We start from the raw sequence: 27,911 nt of genomic DNA, 5'->3' as shown, positions 1-27,911 counted from the left end.
ATGAGCTCTGCTAAATCCCCATATACTGATGGAATTCAGCCTGCAAACAGATTCTCAGGAATTGCTTGCAGTTATCTCAATTTTAAATTAGTGTGGGTTATATTTTTCCTCCAGCAATGCTGGTAATACACATGACTTGTGTAATACTTAAATGCTGTTTTTCTAATATTCCTTTATGGAATAATTTCCTTGGATCAGGGATTGCATGAGTTTTGTTTATTTTAAGGTATAGAAAAGTCTTTGCATACTTCTGCTCTTACTATTGTTATTTTTTTATTTAAAACACTTCTTCATCTGTTGTTCTGAAGCAACACTGAGTACAAATGGTTTTGTATGTTTCCATAATCAGGGAAATGTGTATTGAGTCAAAAAATATGGGAACAGCTCATCAAGAAACCATTTAAAAAAATTAAAATGCTAAGTGTGTGAGTGGTAATGAGAGCTGAATGGTTAAAAACACAAAATTCACAACACAGAGCTCTGTGCCTGTGTGAAGAGTAAAGAAGTAGGGGCCCATCATGTAACATAGGTGGTTCTGTTGAGAATCAAGATTAGTGTGTATGAGAGAGAAAAAAGCAGAGAAAAAAAATGTTATTGTCAGGGGAAATTGTAAAAAAATATTTTAATTTTATAGAGCTGTTGAAAAGCAACACCATAGAATTAATATTTTTGTGTTGTTCAATAAGATTAAAAAAATGTACATCATTAGCAGCTTTTTTCCTTCATTTTAAAAATTATTCACTGAACATTGAATTCTTTTCCCAGTAGACTGACCAAGAGTCTCCAGGGGAAATTATTTGTTTTATCTCCAATTCCTAGTGGAGCTGCTTCCTACCCACAGTGAATATTCTGAATAATTTTTTATCCAAACATAGGTTTACTTTTTCAAATTGAGCGAGGAAGATATAAATTCCTTCCCATGTCATTACCATAAAAACAAATTAACCTGTTTCACTTTCCCTCTTATTTTGCACTCTCAGAATAAAAATACTACACTAGTATGTACCACACACATGCTTTAAATAAAAATTCTGACTGCCCAGGTGTCTTGGGAAGCTTTGAATAGATCCTTTAATGGAAGGGATTGGTACAATGATAAATTTCTCATAAAACTGTTCCTTCAGGTTGAGATGCTCCATTACCTTCACAGTTACCTGCAGAATAAATGTGGTTAAACATGTGGGGCCAGAGAGCTGCAGCTGCTGTAATTACTGTGGGGTAAAATTGGCTGTTTGCACTCAGTCAAAATAATTCTGCTGCTGTTGGAGCTCTGTGTCTGCAGGGCTGGGACTTATTCAGATCATATTGTCCATAGCAGTTTATATCCTGGAAATACAATCACTTCAAAGCTCCAGAACTATTAAGGTGTGCATTTGATGGTGGTGACATAAAGCAGCTGCTGTTCAGGCCAGAGGAGATGGAGCTTTTCTCTTTAATTAATGAGCTTGTGTTTAAATTTGCATGCAGATAGGAGGGGAGATGGGTTATGGTCCTTGATGATATAAAGAGCAGAGAATAAGTTTATTTGTGCTAAGCCACTGGTCAGCTGCAGGCTATTTATTTATGTGGGATGCACCAGTAAAAGCCTGAGGAAAAAGATTTTAATCCTCCAGACAGCTCCATGTATCATGGGCAAAGTTGAATCCTCTTTAATCAGAGTCCCTAAAACTAGCTGGTGATTTAAAATTATCTGCTTGCTTCCCAGCTGAAATGAGGGAAGCAGCTTCTACAGCAACGTATGCAAGCACTCAAATCATCTAAAACTGAGGCATTAAAGATTATGGGAGTTTTATTCAATATCCTGGAGGATGAAAGTTAGCAACAGCAAGTAGAGAGCTGTAGCTGCTCATGCCTAATAAATTTATCAAAGATTAAGAGGGGGAACAATTAAATAAAAACATTGTGTGATCAGTCAGGTCTATACTATTCAATCATAAAATAGTAACCATTAATAAAACCTACCCTGTGTACACAAAAGCACAGCTCCTGCATCTAGTTATGGTTTATTTGAAACAAACAAAAAAAGCCAGCACAAAATCAAAACAAGCATGTTTGTTCTTTCTTTATAAAACTTGAAGATTGCATATGTAACATAAGTGGAATTGGTGTGGACAGTTGGCATGAAATACATTTTTGCAGTCTCAGAAACAGACAGGGAAACAAAATATGTTCTGATTTGGGTAATTTACAGTCTCTTTTTCAAAATGGCCAAACTCATTCAGAAAATTATAGCACTGCACATATAAGAGCATAATGTCCTTCTTATACTGAAATTACAGAAGCACAAATAATCTCATAGTACTGTTGAATTTAGAGCAGCTAAAACCAGGAGTGCAGCTGCTCTCATTCAGGCATTCAGGACCTGCCTGATTTTGGGACACTGGGCTCAGGCCTCATCCTGTCTCAATGAGAAACCAGCAGGGAACCACAACTCTTGTTCCTATTTAAAGCTGCAATTGACTCAGCAGATAATCAGCTCAATTTACAAAGCCAAAACTGCAACTTAATTTTGTTCAGTCTTCCTTTCCTTTCCTTTCCTTTCCTTTCCTTTCCTTTCCTTTCCTTTCCTTTCCTTTCCTTTCCTTTCCTTTCCTTTCCTTTCCTTTCCTTTCCTTTCCTTTCCTTTCCTTTCCTTCCCTTTTCCCTTTTCCCTTTTCCCTTTTCCCTTTTCCCTTTTCCCTTTTCCCTTTTCCCTTTTCCCTTTTCCCTTTTCCCTTTTCCCTTTTCCCTTTTCCCTTTTCCCTTTTCCCTTTTCCCTTTTCCCTTTCCCCTTTCCCCTTTTCCCTTTCCCCTTTCCCCTTTTCCCTTTCCCCTTTCCCCTTTCCCCTTTCCCCTTTCCCCTTTTCCCTTTCCCCTTTCCCCTTTCCCCTTTCCCCTTTCCCCTTTCCCCTTTCCCCTTTCCCCTTTCCCCTTTCCCCTTTCCCCTTTCCCCTTTTCCCTTTTCCCTTTTCCCTTTTCCCTTTTCCCTTTTTCCTTCCCTTTTTCCTTCCCTTTCCTTCCCCTTTTTTGGTTTTTTCCTGTTTTTCTTTCTTTATTTCCTTTTTTTTTTTTCTTTCTGTCTCCTTTTCACTTCCAGTTGTCTCAGATTTGTTGTCTCAGGCAGTAATAATTCATGCAAAACATCAAGGGAAATCTGGAGAGCTACAGCTATGGCAAAATCCCCATTTATGAAACAGAGAGACACTCTGGAATGGAGCAAACACCACAGCATCTGAATTACTCTAGATCCATTTTCTTTGGAAAGATGCAGAAGGACATTGCTGGTCTGTGACATTCCTTAGAGACAGAGGTGCCAAAATTACAGAATTGTTTTTATTTTTTTTTTTTTTTGCTCTTTTCCTCTTTAATCCTTGAAGAATCAAGTGGAAATTGTTCCATGACTTTGCTCGGTGATGGTGGCTGTGTTGGGCCTCCCACACTTTATTCCACTGAGGGGCAGAGTGACTGATCAGGAACAGATTTATTTACAATAAACCCTGATTCAGACTGAGCTGCCACCAGAACAGCTGCTTCTATCCCTAACTGAGGTAGAGGAGGTGAGGGAGGGTAAAGGGTGATGATATAACAAATAATGTCTTAGTTTTGAGCTGAGTTCTGCACAAATTTTGCAGAAGAATCCATCTCTGTTACAGCTGGAACCACATCAGGTCATAGGACTGGAGATATTTATGAATGTCCTTAGCTCTTTGCAGAGAGATAATCTCAGTTTTTCTTTATTGAAGTCTAAACAGATTATGTATGTAAATAAAACCAAAAACATCTCTTGTAAGGCTGTTTGTTTTATAAATTCTCAGATTTAATTCTGGGGTGAAAAAAGCTCGTGACAAACGACAAACCAGAAGGGAAAGGGAAAACCAACTGCTTTGGAACTGAAGAAAACTTCAGACCTGCAAGTTTGGCTTTATGATAAAACACATTTCTCTGAGCTTTGTGGAGCCTGGAGTTACAGAACAAATACCACAGCAGCCTCCCTCACTTCCTACGGATTTTATGGCTTTTTCTTTCCTTGTATCAGGAAAAAATGAGAATATACATTAATAATTCCTCATCAGTAACATCGTACTGTGGTGGCACTTCAGAAGCTTTGCCACTGACTTTTTCTCCTAGGAAATGAGTAATGATGGCCTCTCAAGGTGTCTCAGGAATGCTGAGTGCACCGAGTGAGTGATACTCAGAAAAGTGAAATCCTTACCTCTCCTTCCACATCTCCTTTCCTCTTTTCCTCATCTAAACTTTGGGCTGGGTATCCAAAACCCTCCCAGGACTGTGACTGCAGGGCAGAGTTTAAGCAGGTTCTAGCACACTTCCCATGCCCTGAGCAGCGGACTGGTTCCTTTGGGGATGGTGTTGTAGCAGTGCCATAAAACTGAGTTCTAGGTTTCTGTCCCCTTTGTGAACTCTGTGGGGAGCTCTCTCCCCTTCCATGCACAGGTCACACTGCAAACTTGCTTAGCAGAAGCAGTTCCATCCAGTGCAGGTGACAAGTACCACTGGCAAGAGTTTATTTGTTCTGTATTACCATTTGGCACACGATTAGAACAGCCATCTGTTCTCTTAATTTCGATCAACCCAATTTAGTCTGCAATAACACAAGGCCATTAGATGTGTTTCCAACAAAGGAAAAATCAAATATGATTTTTTTAAATCATCTTGAGGGTAACATTACCCCTATTTAAAGACTATCAGCATGCTGGGGGAAAAGAGCATGATAAAAGAATAATTAACATTGTGATTTTAAAATAATCTCATTTTCATACAAGAATATGATGCGCTAATTCGACAGGAAAGTGTTCCCATTTTCTTATGAATTATACATGAGAACAATCTCACATAGAAAACCTAAACAGAATTTTATTTTAATCTCTAATATTATGCAGTCTAATGGAAAACATTAAAACCTTACATAAGAGCAATTTCATAACTGTTAAAGTGACCTCTTCTCAGAGAAACACATGATTTGCTAATGCCACTCAACTTTGAAGAAGTCAGTAGGTTATTTAGGGCACTGGTCAGCAGACAGTAAAATGAGGGATGTGTTTCAAAAATATCATTTTTGGGGTCCTTGGTCAAGCCTAGCTATGACTCAGTTTCCTCCACCTCTCCCTTGTTTGTTTTTGGGGTGCAGCTCTTTACCTCCAAACCAAGTGATTTGCTAATATCTCAGATGAAGACATGAATTTGGAAATTAGGGAATGGAATTTTGTTAAGGAAAGCTGTTGGTAAAATGTGCCAGCTGTTAAAATATCGGTGTAATGGCAGAAGACGACACAGCTTGGTGGGTGGTGTTAAAGAGGTTTGAACACTGAGGTTTTCATACCAATAATTCCAGGTTTAGGACAGTCTGGTGATAAGTCACATCTACAGAAGGAGGGAAATCCCTAAATCCTTGACTCTGAAAAAAAGATCACAATTTTCCATGGTGGGTTCAATTATTGGATGGGTATGTTGAAAAAAATTGTACAGAGGAAAATTGGTGACATTTTGCATTCACTACAACCAGAACCAGAAATTTCAGAACTGAATTTATGTGCATGATCCAGGCTTGAAGAAGAACTTCAAAAAGTTGTTAAGGTGTCAAGTGAAAAACTACAGGAATATTTCAAGATATGAATAATTCACAGTAAATGATTTAGGAAGTTCAATCTGTATAACTAATTAAGGAGAAAGATGGTATAAGAGGTAATTTCCTCATGTTCTGTAAGGACTTAAATGGGCAGAAGATTTCTGACTGTGGAGGAAATCTTTAATGAAAGCACAGTAAGATCCAATAACTGGGGCAAAGGCAAGTGCACCCAAACAATACACTAATTTTCAAAAGTAAGAATAATTGGAATAATTTACCTGGGGCTATCACATGCTCTCCACTTACAAGAAATCTTTAATCATGACTAATGTCTTTTTAAAAAACCTATAGTGTAACTTCCAGATCTGGACTTGGGCAGGAGTTAATGGCAAAAGGATGGAAGGTGAAAATAAATTACTCTAATGGTCTTTCTAGTCCTTGGATCTATATAATTTCTTTGCAGTCTCACTGTGAGGCAAAGTTATGTATTATGTTTGATGTTGGGGAAAGAGTTATAGGTTCCATTCCCTGGTTCTCCACTGACTTGTATGAACTGTATAAATCCATCTCAGAGAGCTTCTCTGTAAAGAATTCAAATTTTCCTAAAATCATAGAATGCTTTGTCTTGGAAAGGACCTTAAAGGCCATCTCATTCAAACCCCTGCCATGGGGTTTCCACTAGGGCCCCATCCAGGCTGGCCTTGCCTTAAATTCTGTTTTAAAGTAAGTTTAAATACTATGTTAAACGAAAATATATTACTATGCTTGCCCACACTATGGAGGCAAGAGATAGTGAGGGCTCCTGGAAGCTTTTGAAGTCTTTGAATGAGACACATATTCCAGATACTGAACCAGCTTTTCAAAGGCATCAAGCATTGAAAGCCAAAAGAGATTTCAACATCTCTGCAAATCAGATGCTGAAATTATTATAATCATGTATTGAAGGCATTAATACAAACACTGCTGAGGAGGAATAATAAATGGGAATTATGAGCTATATTTTGACAGTGTTTTTTTTAATTGTTGTGAAGGAGGCTTCTCTGTCTTCCTCTCTTGAAGCCTGCTAACAGCCAAACAAACAAAAAGCTTCAGTAGATCTGAGAGGATTTTTCACTTTAGAAAAATCTTTATTTGGCATATTAAGTAGATGACTAAAAAAAAAAAATTAGACTTTTTTAGAGCAAAGCAGGGGCGATTAAATTAAATGTGCCTGAAGAAGAAAGCCCTCCCCTGGATCAACAGGGCAGTGGGAGCTTCTCTGTCCCATCCTGGTGCTTTTCTAAACACTTTTTGAAGTTCAGAACGCAGAACACTCAACACTTCAGCTTTGTCACAGCTGACAGCCTGTCGGGTTTAATGAAAATGCTCCCCGTTTAGAAGATGACAGAAATTACATGCATTTCCCCTTTTATTTCTCTGTCATCTTTTTCTGTCTCGTGTTTCTACGGGAGGAGGAGGGGTTGGTTATTAAAAGCATTACATAAGTATGCAAAATATGTTAAGAAGAAAAGAGGAAAAGGAAAATCTTTAGCCCTGCAATTATACACCATGTCTGTTGGTGGGAAATGTGGGATAACATCTGATGTGTGGCAATAACTATTTACTTTTAGCTATCTATGAAGAGGGTGAGGGAAAAAAAAAAATCTCTAGATAATGCTTTAAGTGAAGGTTTTATTGTACAATTGCCTGAGTAATTTCCAACAGGATGATCTAAGTAGTGTTAGATAGCTTGAGTGTGTTCATAACTTCTCAAGAAAATACAGCAAGATAACACTGAGCAATTTCTTGGCTCTGCAAAGCTTTCACATTCCTCTTTTATTAAGTGGCAGGCTTTTAATAAGTGTGTCTGCTCTCACAGAGGAGCCAAAAGTGTAACTGCAGCTGAAGGAAGCTCTCTGCCAGAGCTGAGCAGGGAAGGCTTCACCTCCAAGTATCACTCAGTACTATGAGATCTTGAAATAGCCCATAAATCCATTAAATTCATCACCCAGCCACTCCACATCCTCATGCACAATCCACACCCCAGTTGTGATTCCAGAACTGAGAGCTAGAGTTTAAAGGGAAGCTCTGAATTTGATCTTCTCATTTAATTTCTGTGGCAGTTTTTTCCATGTTTATCCTGAGAAGAGAGACAAATTTGATTACTAACGATGCCCTGTGTAGACCAGCTCTCAAAACAGTGCAGAGCATCTGAAAATAGTGAGAGCTGTGGAAGAACACAGAGGAAGGAATTTATTTTTAAGCTTTGCCCACATTTGTGTGATCTTAAACTTGTGCATACTGGTAGTGTCCAAAGGTGTGAAATGGAATCATGGAAAAATGGAACTATGAAGAGAAATAGAATTATATGTGTTTAGCAAAGGTGAAAATGGACCAGAAAGAGGAAGCTACGGGAAGCCCTCACATGCATGAGGGGCAATTTCTGCCTCCCAGCTACTTGGGCTCCATCACTTGACACAAATGCACAGCAGTGCAGATTTCCTGGAGGCACCAAAACAGACCCAACCATCCCATTAACAACTTTTTATCTGTTCCTGGGCCTGTGATGTGGTGGCAGCCTCTCTGCTGCCATCCTCCCTGGCTTGGTTTGGTACCAGACTCAATCCCAGCTGGAAAAAGGCGATGTAAGCCTTGCCTGGGCTGCAGAGGATGTGTGTGCAGAGCAGGCAGAGCTCAGGGGCATTGCTGTGGGCAGGGCTGGACCTGCTGTGCTGCCTGAACCCACAGCTGGCTGATGCTCACGCAGCTGGAAACAAAAGCAAGGCAGGGTTGTCTTTGCTGCATCCCCCAAGCCAAGCCTTTAAATGTGATTCCCATCTCCTGAAGCTGTCATTTTGTGCTGCCCACAGAGCATAAGGGAGAAAACTGTGCCTCAAATACCTGTAGCTCTTATAGCACACTCCCTGGGAAAGGTAGATTTGCTTCATGAATATTTCAGGAGTGAAGAAACTGATTGTGAACTGAAGTCTAACATCCTGTGGTTTTCGCACCAAAATTCTAAATATCCTTCTAACCTAAATTTAGGGATAAAGGCAAACCTTGTTAAAGGGTACAGATGTTGAATGGCACTATTTGATAAGAAGTTAGGGTGGCACAAATGTTTTTGAGCAATGTATACACTCACACAGTGTTCTGAGTAATTGGGAATGTGAAAGGAAAAGGAAGAAACACTCAGCATAGGGCAGAACATTACATCAAGGAGTTACAGCATATCTTATTGGTTTAACCTATTGCTACTACATGTCTACAGCATTTCATCCAAACATTACAACTAACATGTTAAAATATAAAGTGAAAGATAGCTTTGCTTTTTTTCATGTGAGCTTTTCAATGCCATGTTTCAGACATTTGGCTGTGAAACTGAAATATTACCCATTCAGGTGATTTTACTACCACACTCCACAATATCTTTGTTCCTAAGTCTTCTCTATGCAAACAATTTAAGCTTTTAGAAGCATATGAAGTCAGTATGGCTTCTGTGTAAGAAAGAACCTGTCTAACCTGTAAATCTGTAAATCCACCTAGGCTGGAACACAATGTTGCTCATGGCTGAGGAGAAAGCACTTCCCATCCAGTGATCCCTCCTCCTTTACACCTTCCCTTGCTCAGCTCTTCTTCATCAGCAAAGGAGCTCAACACCTTCTATGCCTCAGTTATGGTGATTTATTTTCACAGAATCCCAGGATTCTGGTGCTGGAAAAGCCCTCCCAGCCCATGGAGTCCCAGCTGTAACCTGTCCCCACCTGTCCCCAGCCCAGAGCCCTGAGTGCCACGTCCAGGTGACACCTGCAGGGATGGGCACTGCAAAGCTCCCTGGGCAGCCCCTGCCAAGGCCTGAGCTCCCTTTCCATGGGCAAATTCCTGCTGCTGCCCACCCTGAGCCTCCCCTGGCCCAGCCTGAGGCCTGAGCTCTCCTCCTGTCCCTGTTCCCTGGCAGCAGAGCCCGACCCCCCCGGCTGTCCCCTCCTGCCAGGGAGATTTAGAGAGAAATATCATCACCTCTGCACCTCTTTTTCTCCATGCTAAACACCCCCACCACTTATTTAACTTTGGTGTGGTTATTTAATAATTCTGGATACTTCCAAGGATGGGAGAGGTGGGCTGGTGTTGTTTAATTCAATGTTCTCTGCTCTGAGGGTCAGACCAGTCCTGTGACATTGAATGGTTGATATTTTTTTTCCCCAATTTCTTTTATATTACGGTTTAAAGGATATCACCCGCTGGAATGAAACCATTTCCTTTCTGTCTTCTCTCTGTTGGATTGCTTTCCCACTGATGCATCTGTGAGCAAGCATCCTGACTACACTTAATTATTAAAGAGTCATTGCTCAAAGAGAGCTCTGAAGAAAAGGAATTCTTTCTTATTGCATGTTACTGGATATTAGTCCATAATGGGTTTCACCCTTGTGTATTTCTCCCCTAATTCTGGAGCCTGATATATTTTATAATACCTAGGTACAGGTACATGTATTGTAAGAGCTGCCAGCTACAGAGAAATTTAGCAGACATGAATAGGAAAAGATATTCACATTTACCTCAGTGTTAAAGTTTTGGAAAAGCACACACAGCTTAGACTACAGTATTCTTTAAGTGGAAATATTAACCAGGTGAGGCTTAAGTTTGCAATGCATTCTAAACACATTATTTTAATTTATTGCATTATGGAAAGTGCATTTGAGCAAACATGTACTGGGTCAATTTTAGGGGGCTTTGTGTCCTTGCTTTTAAAGTGGGCATGAAACAGAACAGGAAGAGTTTTGTGGGTGCCAAATGGTCAAAACTGCACACTTGACCATATAAACCATGGCATTTTCCATATACTCTAGGGCTAATCATAAAACAAAAGTCATAATTAAAGAAAATACTTTAATTTTTAATACTGTAATACTTTTCTTTTGAGAGAACAGTGGTAGAAAATCTGACATTGAACCTGTCAGTCTGGTTTGGTGTTAGGGATCATGGCTTTGCTGGGCAGGGTGGGGTGGGACTGCTCCTCACATTGGAGATGCTTAACTTGCAGGCATTGCAGGTGGGAGCAGCTTCGCTGCCTCTCTTACCCCTGCAGCTCTGCTGCTGAATTGCATCAGATCATCCCACAGCACTGAGCCAAACTGGGTTAATGCATTGGTTCTTTACCCCATATTTTACTTCAGATGCCCCTTCTATATTTTTAATAGTCATACAGACCATGGCACATTTCTTTCCTTCATTCCTCACATTTTCCTTAAAGATCCCTCCGTTTCTGCAGATGAAGTGCAAATAAAATATACACAGATTGACACCATTTATGCATTTCCAGTGAGCACTTGGTAAGCTTGGAACTGACAGCTTCAAACCTGTCAAAAAAAAAAATAAATACAAAAAATCTTCAGGCCCTGTGTCCTCCATCCTTTAGTGTGAGAATAACAACCTGCAGATATTTTAAACCCTGCAAATTCTTGTGTCTTTCAGGACCTAGATTTCTCATCACATCCACGGGAGCCTTGTATATTTTAGACGTCCAGAATGAAGATGGACTGTACAACTACCGATGTATCACAAGGCACAGATACACTGGAGAAACACGACAAAGCAACAGCGCAAGACTTTTTGTATCAGGTGCTCCTTTTCTGTATCTTGCTAAATGAAACTCTGGGTGTGTCTCTCTGGGGTGTGCTCGGCTGGCAAGGCACGTCCTTGTGTGGTTTTTAGTAAATGGAAGTGGGGAGCTGCTTCATTTTAAAACCCTGATTTTTTTTAATCTGTTTTTTTCACACCTTGGTTGCTGTTTTCTGAAGGCCTGGAGTGTGCACCTGCATTTCAGTATGGTGAATTTTAGCAGGTTTAGAGTAATTTTTACAGAGACTGTGGATGGGATTCATCCCTCCCAAAGCAGACTTGTGCAGGGGAATTTAATCACCTTAACTTCCCTATGTAAGCAAAGAAGAGGAACACTTTTAGGGGTGGTGTACCTGTCCTGGGGTGATCTGAACTGCCCCATGGTGCCTGTTCCTCTCTCTTGACCTCAGCAGGAGCTCAGGACATTGCACACAACGCTAGATATTTCCACCTTGGGATTCTCAGGTTATCTGAGGTGCATTTCAGCTTTTCTTTTCATTCATCCCACTCCTACCCTGGGGAAAGCAGCATGTTCCCCTGCTTCCAGGAGGGATTTCCAGCCAGAAGGAGAAGGTGACCTGTGCCAGTGCATCCAGGGGTGCTGCAGGCAGGCAGGAGGGCTGGCTGGCAGCTCTCCATGCTCAGGGCTGAGACCCAGGGCAATTTGTGCAGCAGGTGGGAAGATGAGAAGGTGGATGGGCTATTTTAACTTTCCCTTGTGGTTTTAAATGAACTCCTGATTGCTGTGTGTGTGATGGACAGTTGGGCTCCTCACAGTCACCACATCCTCAGGGCTCTCACTACAGTGCTGCTCCAATACAGATTTTTCCCCATTTTTTGTCAGTGAGAGGCAGTGCCAGTTCTGGGTGGGGTAAATGAGGAGCTGATTCCAAGTCTGGGTCTGGAAGTTGCTCTCAAACCTTTCTGTGTAGGTTTAGCACTTCCCCACCTCACCTTCCCATCTCTCATTTGCTGCTTGTCCATAATTGCTCCCTTTGTTTGCAGGTGAGAAAATCCAGAGTGGTTTTCCTACATCCACAGAGCTCACTGAGGCAGGATCCCAGACTTCCTCCCCACATCCTTACCCTACATAAATCATCCCCACCATCCCACTGAAAGCCCCACGTTGCTTTTTGTCCTTTTCCCTGCTGCTAAATTTCCTGAAAGTTCAGTCAGAATTTGGTGACTTTGCCAACCTGGCAGTCAGTGGGGTCATTCCCCTTTTGACCCTTTCCTCTCCTGTTTTGGTCCTTCTGTCAGAATAAAACTCCAGTGGTCAGGTCTCAGCTCTCTACCCATCTGATTGAGACCCCTCAGGGAGACAGAGGTGAGCACAGGGTTTTCTGTCTCGTTAAGGACTTTTGGATTAGGTTCTTTTTCCCTTTGATGAGAGGGAGGCAGTTTTCTCTTGTTCGGTCTCAGTTGTTTATTTTTTCCTCATCAGCATTACAAGGTACAAGCAGCTATGTGAACTATGATAGAAAAGGGGTAAAAATGGCTAACAAAGATCCTCTTCAAGGTCTTTTATATGTCCATTTACCCAATTAACAGATGCCAACTAAATTATTTTCCTCAGTGACCCAATGACCCAACACCTGTGTGCTGCACTGCGGTATTTTCTATCCAATCACTTGCTACTACCCAAAAACCTCTAGGAAAAAAACATGAAGAAGAAAGAAGAAGGACAAGAGACAACACCCTAAATCCTCCATCTTGTCTCCTGTTCTCTAAACTACTTTTTAACCCAGTGATTTAAGAAACTTTCTAATCTACACACTTGCACTTTTCCTATCTAACATTTGTTTTCATGTATCGCCATGAAAACATGCTCATGAATTTCATATTATATGAAACTCAGTGTTTCTTTGAATCCTAGAACTAAGTATTAGAAACAAGGGCACACACTCTGTATCTCAGACTCCAACAGTTTTCCATTATTAACATGCTTCTTGACCTCCTCCAAAATAGACATTGTTGAAGTATTTTGGAGCTTTCTGAACACACAGGCCAGTACTCAAATAGAGTAATGATAAAAAAAAAACCCTAAAAACAGTGTGATTGTTCAGGTTAGAATGACTTACCAGTCAGTTCCAGGAGTTTCTCCCTTTGATGGGTGGCCCCTGTGGGTAGAACTTTTGCCTCAGCTTTTCCCAACCAGATGAAGAAGTTCTCCTGCACAATAATCTGCCTGCTGTGGTCTTAGGGGAACAGGCAGGATTCTCCCCTTCCAGCTGGCTCCATAGTGTGGTCTGCTTCCATGAGAAATCACGTTAAGGCTGAGCCAGTGGGAACAGAAACAAAATCAGGCTTGTGTCTTGGTGACCACACGAAAAATTCAGGTTATCTCTCTGAACAAAAGAGGAAAAATGAAAGCTCTGTCTTGTTTGAAATTGAGGACAAACACCCTAAAGGATATTCTCTGTCTGGAGCTGCCTTTTCTATTCTCCTCCACAGACCAAATGGAAATAGAAAATTTTACCTGTGTGCAATAACTGTTGTTTTTTTTTAAATTCAACAGGGTTAATTATTCTTGATCAGGGCTAGAGCAGGCTCTGATTTCCAGTCCTGTTAATTTACTGAGCACGTGCAGCAATTAGGGGCAGAGTTTGTCTCTTAATATTTCTCTAACAGGTTTTCCTTCTTCTTTACTGGAATTTATATATCTAAAGAGTGACTCCTTTAAGAACTGGGATCAGAGAATCAAAGAACATAGTTCTGAAAAGTCTGCTTGCATGGGACCTACATTTTTGCCTGTCTTTTCCACGCATATTCTTCACTTGTTTGGTGATGAAATAGTTTGTGGTGGATATTTCTCATGTTTCCTGGCCACATTTAACACAACTTAAACTTCATTATTGCTTTGAAACAGTGTGAATGTTAACATGCAGATAATAGCAAATAATATAATAAACATAGTGAATAATTAATATGCCTATGACCAAAATGAATTTCCAAATTTCATTTGGAGTAGAGCATCTCCTTGAAATCACATGGTTTTCCTAAATCAAATTAAACCCAAATCCATTAACATGCAATAGAATATATTTCTAAGACTCATTATAGTGTCCTTTTCCAACAATAATTTTGTCCTGCCATGAATCCCATCTCCTAAAATCATTACTGCTTTTTAACCTCTGCACTCTGAAAAATCCATATGATTTTTAAAGCACAACAATTTTCTTCTTCTGTCCTTCAAAGAAGGTCCAAAGTAGAATATATTAAAACAGTATCTTGCCTCAGTTTTTTTATCATTGTTCTTGCTGGAATCCATTTGCAGCTGACTGTTAAAGCATAGTAAAATAATAATTCAAAAGAGGTTAAACACATATTGCAACTGGGTGACGTTACTTTGCTATTTTTTGCCTCATTGCAGGTGATTGCAAATGAACCCTGGGATTTCTTTTGTGCTTGGCTTGGGGTTTTTGTGGGGTTTTGTGTTTTGTTTTGGTTTTGTTTGTTTGTTTTGGGGTTTTTTGTGGGGTTTTGTTTGTTAGTTTGTTTTGTTTGGGTTTTTTGTTTGGGTTTTTGTTTGTTTGTTTTTGTTTGTTTTGTTTGTTTGGGTTTTTTTTCCCTTAAGCAGAATATAAGAACTGTAGGAGTCTGTTCCAGGGACATATATGAACCTCTAAATAGGAGTCTGTTCAACCCAAAGAAATGTTTTTACTGTCCATTTAAATATATAAATACAGAGTGGAAGAAAACAGATCACTGGAATCATATCTTGTGTATCCCTGAATATATTTGTAAAAAAATTTTCTTCATTATGTAGTCAAATCTCAGTTTAGCTGTCCTGCAACTGGGACTCCAGGCTGTGCTGCTGCTGACAAAGTTCAAACTGAGAAGGAAAAAAAGGGAATTGACCCTGGGATAGAGAATCCAGGCTCTGCTGTGCTGCTTGAGTAGGAATGCACAGACAATACCTCTAAAAGACAGTTATGCTTTGTTATTATTTAAATATTTAATCATTATTAGCAACTGAAGAAATTGATTTCATGTAGATGTAACCTTCTTAAGAGCCAGAAGCTGTAATTTCTTGCCTGCCTGTGGTTTTACTCTCAGTTAATTCCCCACGAAGGAGTCTGTGCGTGGTAACAGGGACGAGAGGAGAGAGGAGCTGGCTGATCAATTAGTCAAATTGACATTGGCCTTCCCAATAGCATCCTGGCAGATTGTGCTTTCACTGAGCCAGACACAAACAGCATGGCAAGCTGGGAAATTTGTCCCATCTTGGTGCCAAATATGGACCTCGAGGCCACTGATTCATCCAAAAATCACTCATTTAACCACCACCACCGCCTTCCTAATGAGACACTCAGCAAGCTGAATGTGGCTTTGGCCTCAGTGGCTCAGTGTTTTCCTGGCACCTAGAAAGCAGAAAAACCTCTGCTCTCACCTTTCACTGGACTTGGAATTTGGGGGGTTTTATTGAGATACAGTCACCCAAAAAAAAATATAAAATTTAGTCCTTTTTTTTTTAATATTGCTGGTTTGGTTTCTGGATTGATAGTTTAACTTAAATAGCCTTAAGATGTTTGCTCTCCTGGATGTCCTCCCAGGTGTGGCTGCAATTCATAAAGATATATCTAAGCTCATTTTAAACCAGCTAGCTCAGGCACTGATTACTTTTGGAAAGGCTTGAATTCAGCATGAAGTGCTCCTTTAATCTCTCCAGCTCCTTACAGGAACCTGCTGCAGCTGCCCTGTGAGTTTGCTAAGCTAAAATGCCTCTTGAAAAAGGCAGAATTGTGGCAATTGCACCTACATGCAGTCAGCTATGATTAGATATACCTAAAAAAGAGGTCAGTGTGTCAGGTAGGAGCTGGTCAGCACGTGGAGTTTCTTTGTGAGACAGAAATCTCAGCAAGGTGCGTGCGTGTGGTGAGAAATTACTTTGATGAATATTTGTCCAGCATTTTTGTGGCAGTAGCTCCAGGATGGGCTGCACACAACTTTGAATTGTGCCAACCTCTGTCTCCAAACCGAAATTACAAACCCAGCACTATTTCTAATGGGTGCATGCACCTCTGGTGAAGGCAATCCTGCCAGACATCTGTGAGATACATAAATCCATGCCAGGTGCTGCACAAGCGAGGGCTGCGGTTGTCAGCAAATTGAGCACAGAAAGATGCACTATTAAGCTGTAAGTTGGTCTTGTCACGTTAAGTTCTTTTCCCACAGAAGAAGAAAAGGCTTGTCTGTCAGTTTGACTGCAGATAGAAATCCCTGTGCCTTTGCCCATTTGTCTCCTGACAAGGGAATAAATTGCTCCTTTAATTCAAAGCCTTCAGACCACCGAGAAGTAGGGACAACGTGTTGGCTTCAATCTAGTTGAGAAGTGGCAATAATTGCTAAGGCAACACATTTCTGGCTCTCCGTGTGTCTCAGAGGGAACGTGAAGGATGACCAGCAAAACGTTTGCCACCTGGAAAAGATCCAGTGAGAGGATTTCCAAGCGGCGATGAGTTGCTTCAGCAGCATGTGCTGCTGGATCCCAGCCACCCCAACTCAGACTGGTGGCTGGGTCAGAGAAGCAAACTCTAGTGCCCAAAACACTGGGCTGGCGAGTCAGGAAATGCAGGAGAAAAAAAAAAAAGAAAATATTGACACGTTGCCTAGCGAGTTAATTTTAAGGCTCTGGCTGAAAAGAGTTTCTCTGTGTTTCAGACCCAGCGAATTCAGCTCCATCTATCCTAGATGGGTTTGACCACCGCAAAGCCATGGCAGGACAGCGAGTGGAGCTGCCTTGCAAAGCATCAGGGCACCCGGCACCAAAGTACCGCTGGCTGAAGGACAACGTGCCCTGGGAGCCCGACAGCCGCTTCCGACAGACGGTGACGGGGCTGCTGATCGAGAACACGCGGCCCTCGGACTCGGGCAGCTACGTCTGCGAGGTGTGGAACAACTACGGCACCGCCGAGATGATCGGGCGCCTCCACGTCAAACGTAGGTGGTGGGGTGGTGTTAGCAGAGAGAGCTTGGACAAGGCCCTGCCTCGGGCAGGTTTCTGGCAGCAGCTTTTATTGAGGTGGCCAGTGTTACAAATGGATGTGGGGGTTTAGACAAGCCCCTGCCTTTTGCTCAGGCCTCTGGCAGCAGGCTGTAGCTCTGCTGAGGTGGCCAGCGCCCCAAAACCCACTCTTGTTCACAAGTTCTTTAATAATGGCTGATTCAGCCTACTATAGAATTTATTTATTTATTTATTTATTTATTTATTTATTCATTTCATAGACATAAAATTAACACACATAGGACTTAAAACAGACTATATACCACACAGGAATAAGGGGAAAAGAGACTACTTGTAAATAAATACAGCCCGTGTTAGCGTTCAGGAACGCACATAACCACGAATGGTTATATGAAGGTGCTTTATTTAAAGAGCTCTGGGTGTCAGGGGTACACATACCCAAATCTGACCCGATTTGGGTTTTCAAGTTGAATATATTTTATACTCTATCGTTATGCAACTCACATATTAATTATTAAACTTACATTGTTCTATTGTATGCATTGTTTTTACCCAAGCATGAATTTCTCATGATCCTCCCTTAGCCCCCTAACATGGTTCCCCATGTTCTCTAAACAATAATTATATCTAATCACATCTAACAATTGTATGATTTATCATACACTGATTACACAGGTGCAACTTGAGCTGATCCTCAGCAAGCACTAGGCCTAACATTTCCATGGCCTGCTTTTCCCAGGGCTTTCCAAACCTAACTTTCTTTCTAAGTCCCTGAATTTTCTAAGATTTTAAGGCCTTTTACTATCACCCGGGGCTAAAGGTAATTAATTTTGCAGCTAGCGAAGAAACAATTTAACTTAGGATCCGAAGTTACTTACCAGCCAATTTGTGATGGAGCACACATCAAAATCCTTCCCCTCAATTCCCAGGAAAGTATGGGAATCTGCATCCAAACAAACTAAGGGAGTTTGTTCATCAGGGCAGATGCTTCTGCCTCTGTCATAATTAGTGTGTCTTTTATAGTTTTTGTAAAACAGTGTCTCTCAGTGAAGAATATTTATTTTTCTGTTATCTTTTCCCACATCTTCTCTCCAGACTAAGATGTTGATTCTTAGCTGAGGCCTGAGCTCTTTTGGCTGCAGAGATGACTCCTTTGGGCCTTTTACCCACCTGTGTTTTCCCTTTCATATGCACCAACCCTGGAGAGCAGGAGGACACATCTCCCTGGAGAGGGGAAGGACACATCCTGCAACAGCCAGCACCCCAAAACCCACTCTCACTCACAAGTCCTTCATAATGACCTCTCAGGTCGACTACAACATGAATTACTTAGAATAAACACAAGGAAAACAGACACAAGACTTTAAACAGACTTACTTGCTACACATGAAAACAAAAAAAGAGCTACTAATAGATAAAAGCACCATGCATGATAATAAAGTTACTTGTGTTACAGTTAGTGAAGAAATAGTTTTGATCAGGAGCCAATGGCATTCACCAGTGAATGACAGTGATGTGCTGAAGTCTCCTAATTTCTCTCAGTCCCAGGGAAGTGTCTTGATACCAACATCTCAGCACTGAGGAGAACTCTCCACACACTCAGAGAGTGTATAAGAGATTCCTGATTTTATGAAAATCACAGCAGTCTTTTATAATGGCAGAAGTAGTTGTCTGTCAGTCACTTATTTCTGCTTATCCTCTCCCACGCACTCAAGGCAGGATGTTTGTTGTGCCTAAGAGTGTTTTTCAGCTGAGATAATTCATCACAAAGCAAACTGTGAGGGCCTAGTTTAGATTTGGGGAAGTAGATGAGTCTTTTTCTGTGTCAGGGGGTGAAAAGTCCTGTCACAGCTGACTGTTGGTGCTGTTGCCTGATATTGAAAGGGAAAAACCCTTGCAACAGTGCTGAAATCGTGAAATAAAAAGCAGACCTTGACTGGAGGCTTCCAGATGTCCCAATGATCATGGACACATCCAGTACTGGATCTCTACAAATTTATAAGTTTAACAAATTACTATTCTTAACAAATATTGTCCAATTAAAAGAGCAGTTAGTTAGGTAATTTTTGGAGTTGGTCCAGGGCTTCTTTGCCCCACTTTTTGTTATGTTTTCTCAGATTCTGGTTGTAAAACTGTTCTTCTTGTGGGTCCTCTACTTAAAAATATGGCTAAACAGTATTTCAGGAATGTGTTAGAAGGTTTGCTTATTGTACTAAGATTTGAGAGAAAGGGTGGGAAAAGTACCAGGAGTTACATAACTCTGCAATAATATTCTTCAGAGCTACAAATATATGAAAAATTCATAAAAGCACAACTGTTTAGGCACCAGTACCAAGTTATTGCCTTACCTTGCCATACCTTCTGTTTCTTTAATTTATCTAAAATCCTCAAAGTTGTGGAACAACACAAAGCAGGCTCTGTGGAGATGAGTTAGTTGGCCAATTGAGCGATCAGAAGTGCAAATGGATGCAATTTCCAGTGTAGCTCTATAATTCATCACACGGAGGATATGTAATTTAGAAGCATTAACTGGGTGCTGGAAAAGAAATTGCAAATGTTCTCATAAATAAAGCTGCCAAATTCTCATTGCCATGACTCATGGTGCTTCAGTAATATTGAATACTCATAGTTCCCCTCAGTTGAGTATTCATGTGTGAATATTCTGAACGTTTCACAAATTCTACAAAGATAATTATTACTTCAGGAGCACCACACTGGAAAAGTGTTATGCTACTACTGTTGAAAAAACCCCAAAACTATTTCCTAGAATAGAAATAATGCTCTGTGAACTAACATTTCCACCTAGACAGCAAGACTAGCAAACTGAAAAAGGAGAAGTTTGTGAGCAGTTCAGGCTATAAAAATATCCTCACAAATAATTGCACGTAATGTTTTTGGGCAAAACAAAACTGAGGTGAAAAATCTGCCATTCATGTGTTATAACTGAGGAGCTTTGGTTCTAAATGTATTCATCAAAATAGTCATAAAAATGAGTTGAACTTCGTCTTGTATGACGCAAAGTCAAAACTTGCAGAGACATGATGACTGCTGATGACACTCAAAGCATCCCCATGCCTGATAATGTGTTTTTCCTAATGATTCTGCACCCAGCCAATGGAAATTCTCTGCATCAGGCTGGCAGGAAATAAAGCTGGGCAAAGAAATTTTACCCTTCTCTGCAATGGAGGATGTGGCTCGCTTGCATCATCATGGCTCTGGGATATCGATGATGTGCTTGTGTGTGACTATTTTGTTTATTGTATTGTTGCCAGTTTTTAGCTTTTGTAGTCTTTTTATAGGAAACAGAGCTATTCAGTGACTTTTAACATGCATCTGAGCACAGATCAATTATTGCTTTGGACTTTTGTCTGTAATTCAGAATGTCTGAGGCTGATGTGTGTTTTTCCCAGGCCTCTATTCCTGATTAAACACTATAGATTAATTCCAACTTTTCTGTTATAAAATATTTAATAAAGTGAACAAGTTGGGGTTTTTTTAAGTATGTGTGTGTGTGTTTGTGCACATGTGTGTGTATGTTTGTATGCAAGCAGCTAAAAGAAAAATGATGACGGTTTTTATTTCATGTCAGAGATAGTATCAGTGTTGACAGCAATCCCTTATCTTTATGAAGAAGTCAAACCAATTTATACAAGTCATGAGATGAGATCTGTGTTCTGCAGTGCTGATAACTCTGAGGTAGCAGGATAAAGATTGTTTTCCTTGAATTTACATTTATGACTTTTCTTCAGTAATGTTCATCCTCTGTTTTTGCAATGTAAAACTTGCATCCTCCCATCCCACTGTTTCTTTCAGCTGACTTGAAAATGTTGTACCCACATCAAAGCAGAAAATCTGGTGAGCCCACACACTGATATGTCCACTGTTCCATGTGGACATATCAGATGGATATCCATGGGTCTACCTGCATTAACATCTTCCACTCTCAAAAGCTTATCTTGTATTATTGCACTTGTTCACACTAGGGAGTGGTTTGGGAAAGTGTAAATTTGGTTCCTTTTGCCAGAAATTAAACCGGAAAATGAGTTTCAGGAATGCACTTAATGCACAAGATTCAAAGGTCCACACTGAACTAATGTGAAATAACATCCTGCCCTCCCAAAACCCATGTAGTGGCATGTTAAATCCCACAGCACTAATGGTGTTACTTGTAGGTCAGATCCTACTGTTCACCTGGCCATGGGATTATGTGTTGAATGGGTTATCCCTATAGATCTATTTAGATCTAATTTTTTTTGCCATGTGTATTGGTGGCAAAAATGTTTTTTTTTTTAGAGCAGCACTGTCATCTGTTATTTGTTTTGGTGGTTTTTTTAAGAAGGGTATGGCTGTGATTTTTATTGTTCTCTTTAACTGAGAGTTGATCTGTGACTTGCACACAAATGCACATTTATAATATCCCCCACTTCCCTTTCTCTCCCCCTTATTTCACCTCAAACCTCCAGAACCGCTAAAAGCCACCATCAGCCCACGCAAAGTCAAGAGCAGCGTCGGCAGCCAAGTGTCCTTGTCCTGCAGCGTGACGGGAACCGAGGACCAGGAGCTGTCCTGGTACCGCAACGGGGAAATCATCAACCCCGGCAACAACGTGCGCATCACCGGCATCAACCACGAGAACCTGATCATGGACGGCATGGCCAAGAGCGACGGCGGCGCCTACCAGTGCTTTGTGCGCAAGGACAAGATGTCAGCTCAAGACTACGTGCAGGTGGTGCTGGAAGGTCAGTCTCCACCTGTCTGGCAGTTCTGGTTTCCAAAATTACGCACAAGTCGTCTTTGGTGCCGTGGTTTTAGAGTGGTGGTGCATTGAAGGTCTAGAAATAAAGCAGCGCGCTTTCGGGATGATATTGGTAGAGGAGGTAATGGCAGAGCTGGTCTTTAATCTGCCCCTTTATCCTGGGGCAGATTATCTTTAGCCAGGGGCAGATATGGAAAAACACCCACCCCACAGAGGGCAAATATAATAGAAACTTTTATAAGTTTAGCAAATCAGCATAATTGACAGGAATTCCCAGCTAGAACCTCTAGTAACGAGGTAATTCTCCCCCTTGGTTCCACCTCTTCTGGAGGCATCTTTCTTGCTCCTAGCTGTACTTTGTTTATGAGAAAGTGTGTGTAGCTCATCCTTGGTTCCCAGGAAAAAACAAGAAAGGATCGGGACCGTCGGGAATGTTTTTTGTCTTTCTGTCTATCAGGGTATGAAAAGTTAGCTAGGAACTTTGTAACTATACAGTAATAGTCTACAGAGTTATGAATATATATGAATAATATATAAAAGCAAAAATCATTTTGGCATCAGTGGAGTTTACAAAAAAGCGGGTACTCGTGAAATGTCCATGGGGTTTATTGTGCCCCACTCATAAGAGAATGGAAAAATCAATTTGGAAAAAAAAAATAAATCCTTCCCCAGCAGGTCTCTATTAAAAATCCAAACATTGCTTTTCTGGTTGGGTGTATTGGCTGACAGCTTAGAGATCATCTTAAATAACTGATATAATGTTCTACATGGTAATCAAGTGAGGAAAGTCATCAATTTGCACAGAGGCATCTTGCTAATGAGGCTGTGGTGCAGGCATGGCATGGCCACTATTTTTAGAGTCTTTGCAGAAGAAGAAGAAGAGATTACCTGCCTGGACCGAGTTACCTCGGCAACCATCTCCCATGAGGAGGAAAGCCTAAAGAGCATATTGATAATCTATCATGGTGTTGGGAGAGTGCAGGTTATCAGAGAGCAACAGCAGGGAAGATTTCAAAGACACTCAGGTCTCACTGGGAAAATAATGTCTGCTTTCATCTCAAAAAAAAAAGCCTGTCACTTGAATTAAAAAAGGGGGAAAAAAAAGAGGAGGAGTGTCAGAGGTACATAGTGTGCACACTCACAGATTCATTGGTCCTGTGTCAACTCCCTTTCAGGATAAAAAGCTTTTCTCTTTTTTTTGTGCTGCTGCTGTTCTGTTTTCTGGGGGGTGACAGTATCCAGTACACCACAAAGGAAAGGAAGGGAGTCAGGAATGAAAATAAATAAATTAGAAACTGTCACATAACCAATGGGACAGAAATGAGAGAGGGAGAGGGGGCAGAGGCAAAAAATAAAATAAATTAATAAAATCAAATGATCTTCCAGGGATGCTGAGGCCTCTCAACATTCTGAGAATGCCAGTGCTTATCTTTTTACCATGTGGCAAGCAAGGGAATTTTGCAGCCCTGTTTTTAAAATAACATTTTCAAAGGAAAACAAACACACATTGCATGACCACAGAAAGAACTTCCTAACTAATACCAGGGTGTCAGCACTCCTAAATGTTACCCCAGTGAACTCTCTGGAGAGGTGGGTATTTAACCCTGCTCCTTGCTTATAAAGTTTCTGTGCCTACCCATTTCTTTATTCATTTCCCTGGTACAGGCTGAGTGTTTTGGGGGACAGTTCACAGGATAAAGTGTTTGAATGCTCTCATTCAGAGAAATATTTATCTGTAACACAAAATGACCACAGAAAGAAATTGGCATCGCTGCTGTTACTGGCAATCTGTATTCAGAAAAGCTTAATTTAATACTTTCCTAAATGGGGCATTGCATGCCAGGACTAAACTGCTGTGTGAAATCAGCCTATGCAGGTTGTGCCTGGCTCTTGGCAACAGGATTCATCCTCAACTTCCCAAGGAACTAAAATCTACCAGGAGAGGAGAATCTCCAAATGTGTTGAGGTTTTGCTGTATGTCTTCTATAATGAACTGCATATGGTTTTAAAACTTTTCTGTGTGAACACAGCAGTTCACAGAGATGCCAGATCCTATTCAAGTGGTTTTGCTACAGCAGAACCACTACCGGGTTTCTCAGAAGAAGTAAAATACTTGCCATAAGCAAAGGGTCATTTAAGTCCTCTACTTAAATGGCGGAATTTATTTCCCTTTCTCATTAATTAGGGTTGCATCCTGGAAAACAATTGCTTGTATTGCTTCTAAAAAAGATCTTGCCTCATGGCATATGCTCCAGGCTAGAGGGGACAAACTTTACACCACGTAAAGCACTGTTTTCCTGCTTTTCTCTCCCTCGGCAGACGGAACTCCCAAAATCATCTCTGCCTTCAGCGAGAAGGTGGTGAGCCCAGGAGAGCCAGTGTCCCTGATGTGCAACGTGAAGGGGACCCCCCTGCCCACCATCACCTGGACACTGGACGAGGATCCCATCGTGAAGGACGGCAGCCACCGCATCAGCCAGATCATCACGTCCGAGGGCAACGTGGTCAGTTACCTGAACATCTCCAACACCCAGGTCCGGGACGGGGGCGTTTATCGCTGCACCGCCAACAACTCTGCGGGAGTCGTCCTGTACCAGGCTCGAATAAACGTAAGAGGTGCTTGTCAAATCAGCTCCTCAAAACAAACACACATAACTCATTGTAGTGGAGAAGAAGATTGCTGCATGTGATGAGATTTCTGGAATGCCGAAAAAATCAACTTACTGTTTCTTTTCCCTCTTCTTTTCGCCCCCGCTCTCTTTTTCCACCCTGCCTCTCCAGCCCCATCTAGAAAGTGTATGGTATGGTTAAATGTTGGAAGAACCCTTTGGCTTGTGTCCTTCAGTCTATTTTTCCTATGCTCATCTCTACTAGTTCACCGTCTCTTTGCTTTAGTCCTATTGTGCATGTTTTGTTTTTCTTTTCCTTTCCTCCTTTACTTGTCTAACATCCATTGTAATTATTCATGTATACAGAACTTAAGCTTGAATTTCTGGCTCTACATGGCATAATACCCATCCTCGTGGGTATATCTATACTTTATATACATAGCAAATGTAAAAGCTAACTGTTTCAGTGTTCTCATGTGTAACAGGATCCCAGCTCCGTATCAGTGTTGGTATTTCACATTAATTAAATCACACTCAGCCTTTTAATTTGTAACACAGCTAAGATTTTATCAGGCAAGTGTTGGATAGCACAAATACATACCCATATAATTGGTATGGATGCTGCAGGGTAAGGAAGAAGCTAGAGCATACAAAGATTAGGGAAACTGCTCGAGTAGCTCTTAAAAGGAAGAATCTGCCAAACGCTAAGAAGTGTGGTGAGAGCCACATCTGTTAACATCTGTATATCCAGAAATAACCACACACGTTCCCTCCAGCAAGCGAGCCTTTAAATTGTCTTCAAGAGTTCCTTCCTTTGCCTTGGCAGGGCCAGCGAGCATCCGGCCGATGAAGAACATCACAGCCATCGCCGGGAGGGACACCTACATCCACTGCAGGGTCATTGGGTACCCCTACTACTCCATCAAGTGGTACAAGAACTCCAACCTGCTGCCCTTCAACCATCGCCAAGTGGCGTTCGAGAACAACGGCACGCTGAAGCTCTCGGACGTGCAGAAGGAGGTGGATGAGGGCGAGTACACCTGCAATGTCCTGGTCCAGCCCCAGCTGTCCACCAGCCAGAGCGTGCACGTGACAGTGAAAGGTGAGGATGGCTGGGAAGAGCAGAGCCCGGCTAATTGCTGGGTGGTTTGTGGAATTGCACACGTAGGATTGTCCTGGCAGCGGGATAACGAGCGGTTCGAGGAGGTTAATCCAGATTTGTGTTTATTTTTAATGATGACACGGAGCTAATCAGTCATTGTGTCTTGTTCTCTCCTGACTTTTACCCTCCTTGGCTCAGCTGGCAAAGTATTGCCTTGTTGCTCTTTGCTATGAGCACTTTTCACTACAACTAAATCAGGAAATAAATGGTTTGTCACACACATTTCGCTGGTGACTGTTTCTCTACTGGACAACAAAGTTCCAATTCTCATTAGCCAGTGACTTTCTGGCTTTTAAAACATGAGATGAGAATTTTAATGTCTATGTTTTTTGCCACTAAGCAGAGACAGGAACTAAAAGCATTAACCTTGCCTTCCTCTTATTAAGTGATTATCTGAGTGCTCTTCATGCTTAGAAAGATAACGCTGTAAATAAATGTGACTTGAAATTCTAGTAGGATGCTTCAAATCTATTCAAATAGCCCAAAACAAGGATATTCAGATGGCCCTGAAAGACTTCAGAAAGAGATTGAGAATAGGAATTTTTTACCATTGTGTCCTGCCTGTTCTGACATTGGCAATGTTCAGACCTATTCATGAGGATACAAAAGACAGAAAACCTGATTGCAGTAGCACCTAGTTTTGAGCAATGGGGCCACTAAATACTGCACTTCATGTGAGCCTGTAGGAAGAACTGGGGTATAATTTCACTGTTCCTGAAGTTATTTGAAATTTTTCCTGGGTTGCTTTTTAGGGTTTTATATTTTTGGAGGCAGAGGAGAGGAAGGAAGGCAGGTTGAATCTTGTATCCATTCTCAGATAAGATGCAGAGAACAGTAAGGTAAAATGACTTTGTTACAGACATCTGATCTCTTAATTTCCTTCTCTGTTAGTTTTGCCCTTAGCAGTCTGGAGTGATGCAATTGCTATTTTCTTTCAAGAGTTTAGGGGATTAGCTGTAAGCCACAAGCAATTTGGACTCTGAAAGGCATGACACCTCACACACCTGAGACCATCAGGGACACTGGTCACAAGCTATGGCATAAAAAGCCAATGCCACCTTTTGTTTTCATGTGTGCTGTGCTTTGCTTGACATTACAATGATATCACAGATCTGTTGATAGAGTTTAGGATCTGAATGACAAATCAGTCACTGTGCTGCTGCTTCACTAGGAGGCCACTGTGGAAATTCTGGTGGGGAAAAGCTGCCTCTTAAATGATACCATTTCTCAAATGACTGTCAAAATCAATGTAGCCAGGCAAAACAAATCCAGCAGTCACAGGCATTGGGACCAAAACAATACCAGTCACTGAGAACACTAACTGGTATCTCAGGTGAAATACTGCTTTTTCTTCCATTATGTAGCAGTTTCCAACTTGACAATTCCTCCCCCAGAAAGCAGATTGCCAGCTCTAGCAATTGGAATTGAGCTGTAACTTTAGTCAATGATTTTACTTCCTTGATGGGTTTCTACTTCCCACTAGACTAGGTTGCTCCAAGCCTTGAAAAGGCACTGTAATTTGAAAATAAAGTTAATAGCCTGACCTAAACTACAAAGCCCAAAATGTCACAGGTGAGGTTTTTAGGTCAGAGCTGAGCAGTTCTCAGTGTTCTGCTGGTTGAGCTTGAGGTCAGCAGTGCCACAGTGGATTTTACCTAACATATTAGTGCAGAGTCAAAAGTGGCCTGGTGTTTTAAAATATTATTAATGTGTGTGTGATGCCTTTTCATTTTATAGAATCCAAAGTTAATGGGTTGAGTTTTTAAGGACTTATATTTGATACTAAAAAGTACAAAACATGGCCCAGTTTGCATACCAGAGGTTAAAAGTACTCTGAAATATGACATTGTAAGGGGGGTTAAAACCAATGCTCAAATATCCTTATTTACAGTTCAGCTTCTCCTACCATCAGTATAATTTGTTTTTTTCAGAGAAACAGAGGGAGAATTATTGTCCATCTTCAGTACAAGCCCTCTGCTTTGCTCTCAGTTCTGCTACAAGCTTTGTGGGTGACCTCAAACCAGTCACCTGAAGGGTGATTCAGAATAGATGACACTTAATGAGTTCTTAATTAGTGGGATTTTCCCCCTCCATGTTCTCTTTTGAGGACATAATCACTAATTTCCTCATGAATTTATCATCTCTGTGGTATCAGAATGTTTCAGAAACAATGTATTCATTTTCAAAAGCCACCTGGGTCACCAGGGGAAGTGGCAATAAGGCACAAACTAAACTCAAAAATATCCACACATTTT

At 41.1% G+C, this 27,911-nt stretch overlaps 1 protein-coding gene across 1 annotated transcript in view; it reads left to right on the top strand.

Moving 5' to 3' along the window:
* Nucleotides 1–27,911, top strand: part of DSCAM (DS cell adhesion molecule) — a 437,468-nt gene that overhangs the window by 243,871 nt on the left and 165,686 nt on the right. Inside the window, exons 4-8 of the mRNA XM_023926681.2 lie at nucleotides 11,015–11,161; nucleotides 16,826–17,104; nucleotides 21,593–21,868; nucleotides 24,205–24,501; nucleotides 25,321–25,596. Coding sequence (XP_023782449.2) covers nucleotides 11,015–11,161; nucleotides 16,826–17,104; nucleotides 21,593–21,868; nucleotides 24,205–24,501; nucleotides 25,321–25,596 — 1,275 coding nt within the window. The remainder of the gene's footprint in view (nucleotides 1–11,014; nucleotides 11,162–16,825; nucleotides 17,105–21,592; nucleotides 21,869–24,204; nucleotides 24,502–25,320; nucleotides 25,597–27,911) is intronic.

The sequence above is a fragment of the Cyanistes caeruleus genome, chromosome 3, assembly GCF_971803275.1.
Source record: "Cyanistes caeruleus chromosome 3, bCyaCae1.hap1.1, whole genome shotgun sequence".
NCBI classification, from domain to species: domain Eukaryota; kingdom Metazoa; phylum Chordata; class Aves; order Passeriformes; family Paridae; genus Cyanistes; species Cyanistes caeruleus.
The sequence above is the reverse complement of the archived record's forward strand: the minus strand, read 5'-3'. Positions and strand labels throughout refer to the sequence as shown.